Here is a 13,162-nt window from a genome sequence, read left to right as displayed (position 1 = left end):
TATATAGAAAATTATTTCATGTTGAACTATTGTTACAATACTAATCGAGTATAGTAGGATAAAATGGGGGCTTCAAGAACCACCGCCACCGCATTTGCCGCCGTTGCCGACGACCCCACCGCTGCAGCGATCATGTTCGTTTTTGCCCTCCACTACTTACTGTATTTTTGATAATATCCGATATAAGTTGTGATAATATAAAATGTGATTACAAGCAACCGCTAATATTATCGTACAGGTGATAATACATTTGAAAACAAAAAATATTACTGATAATATTTAAAATAAATGCAATATCTGGGTAAGAATCGAACTGGAGATGTTTAGGATATAACAATTCTCCACTTAGACTCTTACATCCATTAGTAATATGTAATTAATTTAACGTGTTTAAATATGTACATATAGGTTTCTCAGTATAATGCAGAATATGTATATCAAATTACGTGTAAATATTCAAATCTCTTATGATGATTTTCGACATATGTCAAATTTCCAAGAAAGAATTTAATATTGATGATTTTGTAATTATTAAAAACACCCCCCCTCCCCTTTCCACAATAACCGAACTGGAACTTCCTTATGTTTTCTGTAAAAAACATTATATGAAATTTGATTATAATGTTTAAACGCAGAATGTGTAATATTTTTCATCCGTTGACATCGTTATTTTAATCCTTCCGCAAGAAAATAATATTTATTGTATATTTTCTCAGTTTTTAGTGTTAACCCTGAATATTATTGATTACGAACATTGAAGACCTTGAAAATATATTTGAAGATATGGTAAGTTACAGAACAAATAATTGTTAAAATATAGTTATCTTTGTTTTTTTTTTTCAATATAGTCACAATACTCTGATAGTGGATCCGATTCTTCTTCAATTCCTTCACCAATTGTTATTTCTTTTGAGGAGATAAATTTAGCTTTGGCTTTTCACCCTCCACAAGAAGAAGAAACATTCGATTCTGGTAAAATAATTTCATAAAGTACATAACCCTTATTTATCACTTAGAATACTTAGGATATACAGAGGAAACTGATGAAGAAACATTTTATGAAAGTGATGATACTATATGCAGTCAGGCGTTAGAGGTTTATGAACGATCACTTCAGCCCAATTATATCCATTTATCAAGAGATATAATTGTTCCAGATTATCCACCTGGACCATCAAATATGTAATTATTAATTTATTAAATATATTCATAATATTACTATATATATATATTACATAATATTACATAATATTATTGAAATAAGTTGTTAAATCATTTACATCAAACCTCATATGAAAACAATTATATTGACCGCTTAAAAAAAAAATCAAATATTTATGGTACTATAACGAATAGTAAACATATTGTCAATTATGAATTGATTATTTAAAATCAAAGAAATATCTGGATAACAATCGACTACAATAAAATATAATTATATCATAATGATACACGTTTCAACATAATTTTTTTTTTTTGTGTACTCACTACAAAAAAGTTTTTTTTATCTTACATGGTAACCACTTATTTCATTAGAACTGATCGCACACGACATCAATTTTTTATATATAATAATAATGCATATATCGATATTGTATTTTTCTGTACATTATATATAGAGTGTCATATTGAATCAGACGGTAATGGTTTCATTTTATTATACAACAAATTATCAAATGTAATGATGAATTAATCGAAATGGTTAGAATAAAATGTTCTCACGTGTGGTTTTATAATCATTATTTAAAACGTTGAGTCTGCATTAATTAGAATCGTTTAAAGAGCGGATCACCTTATAGCATGTGTATTTTTTTTTGTTCACAAAATAATAGCTTGCAAAGAATAATTACGAGAATTATATAATGATGTTATTTTAATTTACAGTGTAGTATTTTAATACTTTTCGTGTACTATACTATTTTATATTGTCAGAGGGGGCTTTTTTTATTATTATAATTTTGATTAAATTATCACAGAAGAACATACGCCAGCTTGACTGTTGCTTAGTTTGACTCGAACATCGTACACGTATTGACCATTTTTATTTCTGTGTATTTTTTGTGTTAAAAAAAAAAAAAAAAAATGTTTTGTATAGTATGTGCTAGAGTTTTTAATCGTAAAGATAACTTACAAAGATATGTTAAGATACACGGAGATATTAATGCGGACAATGTTCAAAAACATGCAAACGTCATGGCATCCTTAAAAGACATATTAAAACTGTTAATGGTATTTACTTATATAATTTATAAATTTTTTAATATATTCTGTACAATATTGTTCGAATATATACAGAAAGGGTAGAAGTAGCCCCTGCGAATATACTACCTGCTACTCATTCATCCGTGGTATGGGGGGGGGGGGGATGATGGTTACGATGAATTGCTTCATCACATGGCGGATGGTATTGAGAGTGCCATTTCCTGTGATAATTCATATAGGATTATTTTTAAACAAATTAAGTGCCAAGTAGTTTAATATGTTAGATACTCACTAAATTAATTTATTCCTTAGGGATCTCTAACCGATGTAATAATGAAAACACGGATAATAATAGGCGAGTTAAAAAAGCTCGATTAGATTTGGTTTTATTAATGTAGGATCATCTTTTAACAACCGTATAACGTGGTATTATAAGAGAAATGATACAAATATTCTCAATTATTCGGTTTTTCTCTAATCAGTAAAATCCGACCTGATAGACATTTAAAATCAACTGCATTATCAATCAAATTTAACCTTAAATTGGAAGCTACTTATAATAAACCGACTGTGGAAAATTCGTCCGTGAATAGAGCTTTTAAAACCTCGGCCAGGACGATTTTTAACGATACTAATATAGAGGAAATTATTGATGAAATGTTTGTTAAAATTTTAACTGAGGAGGATGAATATCAAGGTCAAGGCAGCGGGTTCACTCTGGAGATGATTGATGGATTATTACTAGGTGTATACACGTATACACACCTATGGGTAGGTCCTCATACATCGAGTTACCCAAAGATATTATAGCTAAAAAGGCCGTAATAAACCCTCATAATTCAGATCATCAATGTTTCAAGTGGGTTATTTTATTCGTGAACATAAATACAATTTCACCGGGATAACATTTCCAGTCCCCTCGAATAAAGTTAAAATATTTGAAAAAACAACAATGTTTCGGTCAACATATACGGTTTGAAGAAGAAAAAGGATGACCATCATGTTTTTCCAATGTGAGTAGTCGAGGAAAAGTCAAATCATTTTGATTTGTTTTTATTAAAAGATAATGATAGGTCACACTATGCTTATATTTCAAACTTTTCCCGGCTTGCTCGCGCACAAAAAACTCTGCACAAAGAAAGTGTTATATTTTGTAAAAGGTGTTTTTCAACTTTTGACAGTAGACAAAAAATAAATTTGAAGAACATTCGCGAATATGTGGTGAACATAAATCCATATTACCTGTTATGCCTGCCCCCGGTACTATTCTAGAGTTTGATGGGTAGAGTAAGACTCAACGTCATCCAATAGTCATTTACGCAGACTTTGAAGCACTTCTGGTAAAATGTGAGGAAAGTAAAGGCAAAAATACATTAGCTATTCAAAACCACACACCACTGAGCTATGGAATATTCGTAAAGACAACAGAAAACGTTCCCATGGATCTGTTAGAAAAGTTCAATATACCACAAAAACCAATTATTTTCCGTGGTAATGAATCACACCAAGACGTAGCCAAAATATTCATGAAAGAAGTTGCAAAGATTACAAGAAAAGTTGAAGATTTGCTTAAAACAAATAATCCTATAATAATGACTGAAGAAGAACAAAGAACACATGTAATGAAAATTACTTGCGATTTATGTAAGTGTATTTTTTCCAACAAAAATCATAAAGACATAAATCACTTTGATGATTAGACATAATCACATAAATCAAGGAATTTCATGCATACATTATGCAACACATTTAACTTGAAGTTAAAAACATCCAACTTTGTCTCATGTTTTCTCCACAATTTATCCAGAGTTTATTAATACCAAAAAGCCTAACTCGCATAAGTAAGTGGTTGAAAAGTGTAACAAAATGTGGATTGCTTCTTTTGCTATTATAGGATATTCTGACTGCATACATCCAAAATCTAATTAGTGATAATTCATTATATTTCTGTTGTAATGTTCGTAGTATCCTGAATTTTTACCAGCTGTTTTTCTTTCTCAAGAGATAGGTCAGTTGTTAATTATGAAAAAGTAGCGTAAGGACTGTGCACTCAATTCATTGTGCTGATAAGTAGATACATGTGTAGGTAAACTGTACGGTTTTAACCCAACTGGATATCTTAGCGCGTAGTCAAATTTTTTGTTGTTGTCAAGTGTATGAGTGTTCCGCGAAAACTTTTGATGTATAATAGTGTGCCGTGAAAAAAATGGTTAAGAACCACTAGTGTACTCTAACATTAAATTGTTAATCGATTCCCAATGTTCGATAATGTTTTGCTACAATCACACTGTCAAATTATGTTGCTTATTAATTTATATGTGTTTATGTTTTGTGTATAAGGCCTTAGGTTTGGAATATCGTTGGACAATTATTAACTTTGTATCGAAATCAAGCAATCAAATTTTATCGTTGACAATGGACTACTTCTTATCTAAACCCGGAGAGCTAATTAACATAGGAATAATTAACCCGGAAAAATTGGTAAGTTTGTAATCGAAAAGCATAGTCGGTGCTCAATAGTTATTTTCGTTTTGTTTTTCATTTCCATTTGCAGCGAAGTATGTCTTCCACGCCTGGAGGCATTCGTAAGACCGTGATAATCGACGACATCGGAAATCCCTTGTATTTTGGACATTTGGATCCAAGACAAGGCCCCATTGATTATTTTTCAAGATGCCAAACTTGCTCAAGTTAGTGTTGCAAATGATTTTGCATATGATATTGTTTGACTAGCGTTACGATTTACACGAATTTATGTTTTATGCCCACAGAAAGCTGGATCAATTGTAACGGTCATTTGGGTCATATTGAATTGGTTAGACCGGTTTTTCGAGTTAAATATTTTTACTGGCTAATTAGAATTCTACATTGCGTTTGCTTCAGATGTTCTAGACTGCTAGTGAGCCCTGTGAGTATTACATGCCAAATGACCATTGTGTTGTTATTGTTAATTTATTATTAATTTTTCAATGTACTTTTATGAACAGAATGATCCCAGGGTAAAGGACATTTTTTCGAAAAGAGTTATTGATTCGAACGAAAGGTTGTTATTATTATATGATTTATGTATAAACATTGATATTTGTGATGGAGGCGAAAATAATCTCGAAAGAAATTCTCTTGAAGAAGGTTCCTCGGATTCATGGGTAAATCAAATAGTAATCACTTAATATGAAGTATGCTTTTTCAATTAAAAATCTGTTTCTGGTAATCCACGCACTATACCTGTATTTGTGATTACAAGTGACGAGCTTATATAAATTATATATCATCATAGAGATAAAGTGTTTTTGAACATATAAATAATTTATTAAGAAATATTAAACTTTACAAATAATATTAATGAAATAAAAAGTTCTATTACTATCGATTTTGAAACATTTACGAGCAGTTTTGATATGAAAAATTATCATCAGGTGTAAAAAACATGTTTTTATTTTTTTATAGCAAAATATCACTAACCATGAAATTAATTTAATTTCTCAATAAATACATTTAGATCATTATCATATTATATTCTAATAATTTTTAGCATTTAGAATGAACCAATGTAAATAAATATATGAAGTATAATAAAATAAATCAACAATTTATTTTAACTATTATAATTTTAATTATTTAATTTAATAATATTCATAGCCATACAAACAAGAAAATAATAATTTATTGAGCCCTAAATAGTTTTTAAATTTTAAATTTTATTTACTGTATTCTCACAAGCATTGTACTTAAAACGATAAAAATGTATGTTTCGAACGTGTAAAGTTTCATGTTTCTTGTACTTTTATAGGCACCATATTCAAGTCACCAGGGTTGCGGCGCTTATCAACCAAGGATTTGGCGGTCAGGTTTCGATTTGATGGTTAAATGGAAAGTTCCTAACAGTCCCGAAGAAGAGGGAAAGCAAACCTTGACGGCTGAACGTGTACGCAAAGTTATGATGTATGTCCCTGACGAAGACTACACGGCTATGGGTTTTGATCTTGGGCGCATACATCCGCTTTGGCTTATAATAACCGTGTTGCCAGTGCCTCCTATCAACGGTGTTACTGCGATAAATTTTTTCGAGTTCAACAGAGATTACGTAAGTCCATTCGCGTTAGTTTCCGGAGTGCAAAAGCTACTAGAAATAACTCGTACTTATATTTACATCAGGATAATGTGATTAAAGAAGTGTGTAGTATCATCAACTTAAATAATGAAATAATCCGTAACGAAAAACCGGAATTCCGAAACAACGAAGATTCCGATCTTATTTTGGCCCAAATTGTTAAGTCTATAGAATTCCACGTAGCAAGTATGTTTCAAGATCTTCCGAATACAGATCGGTAAGGCACAGGTTTAACTTTTGTTATTATTATTTTTATTGTTATCATAAGGTGTTCTACGGGGAAGGTATTTTATTGAAAGCGTATTTTGAAAAAGGGTGTTCGACTTTTATACAATTTTTTTTTTTTTTAGTAATGTTGAAATTCACCATTTCGAAGGGTCCAGGTTGCACGTATTTTTTCAATTTTTTTTTTTTTTTTCTAAGCCATAAGCACTAAATAGTTAAATTTCTATCGGGGAACTAAAAATTATAGTGAAAAATATATTTAACATTAAAATCGGTCATCGCACCGAAATGACGGAATAATTTTTATTTATTATTATTTATTAAATTTAACCGTAAGATTAATGATCAATAAAAGATCAAATACCTTACAAAACCTTTGGAATAATCGCATGTACATATAATTTAACAATTTTTGGATACGCCTAGTGGTGATCGCACCGAAATACGTTTAAACAACGTTTATGTTTAAAAATAAACTTTGATTGTTTTTTAGTCTCGGCACTCTCAGTTGTTCGCGCAACCTCGTCACTACATTGTGCGAACCGTCTAATTCGTCGTCGTTCGTTCGGACGTATTATACGAGGAGTACTACGCTGTCCATTGGCAGTAGCAAATCTTCGATGTACGACCTCCCGGAGGTGTCATACAGCCCGTTGTCGCCCATCGTTCCAGGTTCGTCCTCCAGCGGACCTCAGTCGCCCAGATCGATGGACTTGCGCGGGTCTTATTCGATAGATAACATCAATAACAATAACATTGCACCGTCTCCGTCGTACAGTCCATCGTCTCCGTCATACAGTCCAATGTCTTCGGCTTACAGTCCATCTACGTTTCCGTCATGTAGCCCGACATCTTCGTCGTGCAGTCCAGTGACGTCTGCGTCGCGCAGTCCAGTGACGCCTTCGTCGCGCAGTCCAGTGACGTCTAGATCGAGCAGCCCTATCCCTGACGACGATCTTTAGAACGCAAAATTCGACGTTACCTCCGATCGACGGTCCAATATAAAATGCATACCAACGATATTTGATCTCAACCGATGTATAACTACTGCGTTTTTGTTTCATTTCATTGTACACATTCTGTTTTTTTTATTATCCAAACTTAATTTTACGTATTTTTAGAACTAGTTTTAAATTAACGAGTTAAAAACGAGTTCGAGGATTCGTTTTTCATTTTATGTTATTTTAATTTTGAACTTGTTTAAATTTGGCCGTATTGTCATTATATTTTTTACGGCATTTTGAATTGGCAAAGCACTGTCGATCACCAATAGGGGTAAAGTACACGGTGTATTAAAAGTCTTCATCCAATTTCAAAAATTTATAATTATATTAAAAATGAAGATAAAAGGGTGAAATAAAGTAAAATATATTCTTAAAATAGTCAAGTTTTATTTACTTTGGTTACAAATGTTTAATATGACCTCCACCAGCCGCCTGACACACATCTATAGGGTAATCAAATTCTTTCCAAATGTTGCTGATCATTTCTGGTGTCGCGGCATTGACTGCATCTTAGATTCTGATTTTAAGGTCTTCCAAGTTTGTAGGTAATGGTAGTACATACACTGCTTATGGACTCGAGGAAGAGCCATTGCTGCCGCCTAGTCCATCTTTAGGAGATCGCTGTTAAACGGTACAATCACGTAAACCTATTTATTCTTGTCGGTGATTGTGAACCACTACTATTTGTTATATGTATTTACCCTCTCGGGAGTTATTTATTTTTATTATTAAATATTATTATTATATATTGTTTTTTCTTGTATACACAAAAATAACATTTATATTGATTATTATTATAACGTGCTCATAAGACAATAAACAATCAAAAAAATACCAAAACCGTTTTGTACGTATATATTGATTGTATATTAAACATTCAGTCTTTTTCTTTCCCATTCGAAATGTGTAAAACATATTTAGCTTTACAATTGTGTTGGAAAAAAAAAGTATGATTCTGAATTATTCCTGACATCAATGACGTAGTGAAGTAGTTATTTACGACACCCAGGCGTCATGGTGAAAATTGTGTATGTGTGTAGTTGGATTTAGATGTTTAAAGTTTTGGTTGAATGTACTCATATATAATTTTCAAGTTCAACATATCACCAAATCGAAATACGAATGCAGCGGAATACACGATAGCCGATAAAAATATAACTCCATAGCGTGCATAATAAGATCAACAAAAAAAAAAAAAAACTATGTTTTTAAATAATTTTAAAATAAAAGAAGGAAAAGCTTTTCAGAATTTTTTAATTTTAAGCTTGAGTTGGTGAAATATAAGTAGGTTACTCCAATTTTAAATAATTTTTAGTTTTCTTCAATTTATGGTTTTGAAAAATTTCATGGATAGTGTGTAGGCGAAAGAAATGGGTAGGTACTGAAATATATGTTGCGTGCATACATGTGTGATACATGTACAAGGGCGCCCATAGGAAAATTCTCAAGGGGGGAACAACATTTTAATTTATCAATCTATTCATAAGTATGAATGACCCATGATATAGGAAAAGATTTACAATTTTACATTATACTATTACACTATATATATCAAACTGGAAAACTATAAAATAATTATTATTTCGTGTTGATTCCCCATTGGTTGCGCGTCCGAGATAGTCTCGTCGTTCAGTCGTCTGTAATCTACACATAGTCGAAACGATCCATCTTTCTTTTTTGCGAGTACCACTGGTGATGACTAGGGTGAAATACTCGGCTCTACCACTGCGCAAAAAACCGTTACAAACATTCCAGAAATATACATTTTAAGTTCCAATGTAAATATAAGAATGTAACGTTACCTAAAAATTTCTGTAATGTTCCACAAAAATATAAGTTATGTACATTTAATGTTCCAAACATTACAATGAAACGTTCTTTATAAACCTACATTTATGGTTTTATAAAAACATATTGCTTTATAAGTATATAATGTTTCCCAAACGTTACGAGAATATTTCAGGAAAAGACAGAATAAATCTGATAATAATTTATATGGAAAATCGACAGTTATATTTCTAAAAATATACATAATAATAGCGTATAATTCGATTGCGCGCGTATTCTTGTTCTTTACAACTTTATAGGCGACGACGATATCTCGCTCTGCTACCTTTGTCTATGGATAACCTAACTTTTGACCATTTATTCGTGATACGTAATCCATTGCACATGTATTGTTATTCCATCATTAATGTAACGTGCTTATTATTATTTTTCGTTGATTAATTCGATTCTATTATTCTATTACTTACTCTCGTGCGGTGAAAGCTGTGTTTTCGTTAAGATTTTTGAATCTATTATAAGCAATTATGTCAAATAACAAGGTAAGTTTTTAAACAAATTTGTATTATATTTTAAAAAGCTCTGTACAATATTTTATCATATTGCTGCCTTTGGGTAGTTTGTATTTGAGTGATATACTATTTTATAGTTGGTAGGTATTTAGCGTTTGGGCAAAAACCTTTGTATTTCCCACTCTCATCTAAACAGACTATTGAATTGTGATGTATGTCTAACCACAGATATGATTAAAATTACATTTGTATGAAGATCACAGTACAGCAGTTGTTTTCCAAACTCTTAAAGTTATAGTTATAAGCCCTTAATTTTTTATTGCGTTCGTGTTACAAAAGAAAATTACCTATCACCTAAATCCAAATTGTACAAAACTTGTTTAAATGCTTTATAATTTAATGCATGCAAAATTTCAATTACTCGTAAGTCCAAACGTGCCAAACACAATATGTGCATTAAGAAGAAAAAACTTAGTAACATAAACAAATGGTGGGAAAACTTGTATATTACGTATTTAATTAACAACATTTAAATATCTAGTTTTATCATTGCAGATGTTTTAAAAAAATCAGAAATGGCTAGTAGTCATATCTTCAACGTGCAAAGATTATAGTGTTATACCTATTATTTGGCTTTTAGAAACAGAAAATGACAATTTATCTAGTAGTTCTGTAAAGTACTATTACTGGCCACCCTTCAGGGTAACTAGTATCCATTTAAAAGTGGCCACAGATCCAGATCCATCTTGGCAACAATACCAAATTAAAGTCGTTGGTGGTAACAAGACATTATGATATGAAATATGAAACAATTTTAATTAAATACATACTTAAATATAGATGCTTAATTCTAATGTAATATTCGTATTGTAATTAGTTAGAATATTTTACTGATTTCTTTTAAATTTTGATTAAAACTATTTTTTCATTTTTATGCTCAACATTAATAATAACATAATATATTATTGTTAGTATGAAGGTACTTTACTTTTTATGTATAATTTATTTATTTGTATCTATAATTTATAATATACATGTTAGGTAATTTCAATAACGCTTGGTACAAATGAGTTGAAATGGAATCTACTGATGGTGAAAATGTCCAAAATGATCCATTTCTTTTGAAAAAAAATAAAAGAAATACCATTGACAGCAGTGAAAGTAGTGACAGTGATAATGAAGGTATAAATATTATTATTTATGTTTAATTTTTAATTCATGTATTATAGCATACCTAACTATTATTGTATTTGATTAAATTTAATGATTCTGGTTACACTATTATACCAAACATTCAAGGGCAGGAGCGGATTGGCTATTTTTGGCCCAGGAAATATGAAACAAACTGGCCCATGAACCGCAAATTAAACTATTTTACCCCTCCCTCATCCCAAAAAAATGCTTTATTATGCATTAATTTCAAAATTTGTTTAGTTTCACCCTTAAATTAGTAAAATCTACAATAACTTTACGATAATTATAGTTATAATAGTTTTGGGTAAGTCATATGATTAATCAGTTACAACTTGAACTGAAGTTTGATCTGAATGCATCTTAAATATATATTTACTTTTTTAATGATTTTTATTTATTTTACCAAAAAAACCTTTTTTTTGGTAATTATATAATAATCTAGAGCAACCCAAACAAGAACCGGCCCATCTGGAAGATTCCCGATTTCCCGATTTCCCGATTGGCTAATCCGCCCCTGTTCAAGGGACATCAATGTTAGAAACTTTTCGTAAAAAGTCATTGTAAACACCTTCAACAGTCAATAGTGCTTCTTTTTCATCAGCAGTAGCCTTCAATTCCTACAAATAAAACAGTTACACAAATTTGGAACCTTTAAAATTATTTGATTCAAATTCTATAGCATCTATGATAAAAGATTCTGATTATATGCATTAATTTTTAGCAAAATCAACTGAATCTTCACAATTGAAAATTGAAAATTCACAATCACAAGTAATTTTTGAATTTGAAAGAAACAATTGAGTTTTAATGTCCTTATCGTAATATTTACTAAACAAAATTTAATTATTATTATGCATCACAGAATGTAGAATCTATGGTCAATTAACCCTTTCCGAATACTATTGAGAATTTATCTGAAAGTAAGATTAATGTGAATATGCTTAATAAAAGTAACCAAAAATAATGTATTTAAAACTAATTTTTTTTTAATAAGTCTATATACTTATCTATATTTTTATTCTTTAATACATTTAATAATATAGGTGTCTATATATAATTATTCTTATATCTATATCATAACAAATTATTGATAAAGATAATTACATTTTGAAATCGGTGATTAAGATTGAAAAAAAATACATACTAATTTATATATTTCAATTAGGAGGAATTAATATCTTGTTCAAACAAATTTATGAAGAATTGATAGCTAATTGTATGATGAACGAAAGACTTAGTAATAAAATTGATAGTTTAAAAAATGATGTTAAAAAGTTAACCAGTTAAATAGTACCAACATTAGGTTTTTCAAATGATACTGAAGATGTGTCATTTATATCACATTGTCATCTAAAGAAAGTATTGTTAAGTGTGAAAAAGTAAAACAGATTGATTGTAATATTAAAGATAAATTGGTATATTAGTGAAATCATATATTTCTATATTTTATTCTTAGAATTGTAATTTATTGAGATTATTCTGAACAAACTTTGTTTTCAAAAAAAATATCTTTTGTTCAATTGGTGGTAACGATGGTAAAATTCAAAATCATATTTACATCGGAGATCTCGGAACGTACGCGGGTTTGCGAGTCGAACTCATCACGAGCAAGACTACCCACAATTTCTACGATATCCGTCTTCGAAAGTTATAGCTCAATACGCCTCGACAAATTATATATTTGTAAATACAAAAATCTGTTAGGGATTGCTCTTGTCGCTGATGTACGGACATTACTTCCGCCATCAACTGCGACCGAATAGCCGGGCTGTACCAACGGTCCACAAATTCAATTAAAAATTCGTCCACGTTAAACCCAATGATTTAACCATTTTATACCATGGAGCAGCGGTGTCGCTTAACTAGTCCTGTATCAGTCGTACCTATTCGGATTGCCGGGATTGCGGAAAACCGATTCATAATTTTCATCAACATTTTTCGGGTCCTAGTATTTTTTTTCCCGGTAAATTGCGCCGGCGTTAATTTAAAATTAAACGTAAAATACGGATTTTGCGTGGTCGCGAAAGTGTCCGTTTGCCGCATTATTTGATCAGGGTGGTGGGTTTGGTTATTCGCAAACACTGCGTTAACGTTGTGCGATTTAGGCAATTCGCTTTGTTGGGTGAAAC

At 30.8% G+C, this 13,162-nt stretch overlaps 1 protein-coding gene and 1 pseudogene across 1 annotated transcript; both read left to right on the top strand.

The window, feature by feature from the left end:
- Nucleotides 1-1,105: 1,105 nt before the first annotated feature.
- LOC112692233 (DNA-directed RNA polymerase II subunit RPB1-like) lies at nucleotides 1,106-7,608 on the top strand. Its single transcript, XM_025566842.1, has 8 exons — nucleotides 1,106-1,182; nucleotides 4,543-4,683; nucleotides 4,757-4,892; nucleotides 4,974-5,110; nucleotides 5,190-5,348; nucleotides 5,993-6,286; nucleotides 6,358-6,530; nucleotides 7,032-7,608. Exons 2-8 carry the CDS (start codon nucleotides 4,618-4,620, stop codon nucleotides 7,498-7,500), a joined length of 1,434 nt encoding a protein of 477 aa, XP_025422627.1. The 5' UTR covers nucleotides 1,106-1,182; nucleotides 4,543-4,617; the 3' UTR covers nucleotides 7,501-7,608.
- Nucleotides 7,609-9,854: 2,246 nt separating this feature from the next.
- LOC112692172 lies at nucleotides 9,855-12,687 on the top strand (annotated as a pseudogene).
- The last annotated feature ends 475 nt before the right edge of the window (nucleotides 12,688-13,162 follow it).

The sequence above is a fragment of the Sipha flava genome, unplaced genomic scaffold (assembly GCF_003268045.1).
Source record: "Sipha flava isolate LNK unplaced genomic scaffold, YSA_version1 71_pilon_pilon, whole genome shotgun sequence".
NCBI classification, from domain to species: Eukaryota; Metazoa; Arthropoda; class Insecta; order Hemiptera; family Aphididae; genus Sipha; species Sipha flava.
Note: the sequence above shows the minus strand (reverse complement) of the source record. Positions and strands in the feature narration are given on the sequence as shown.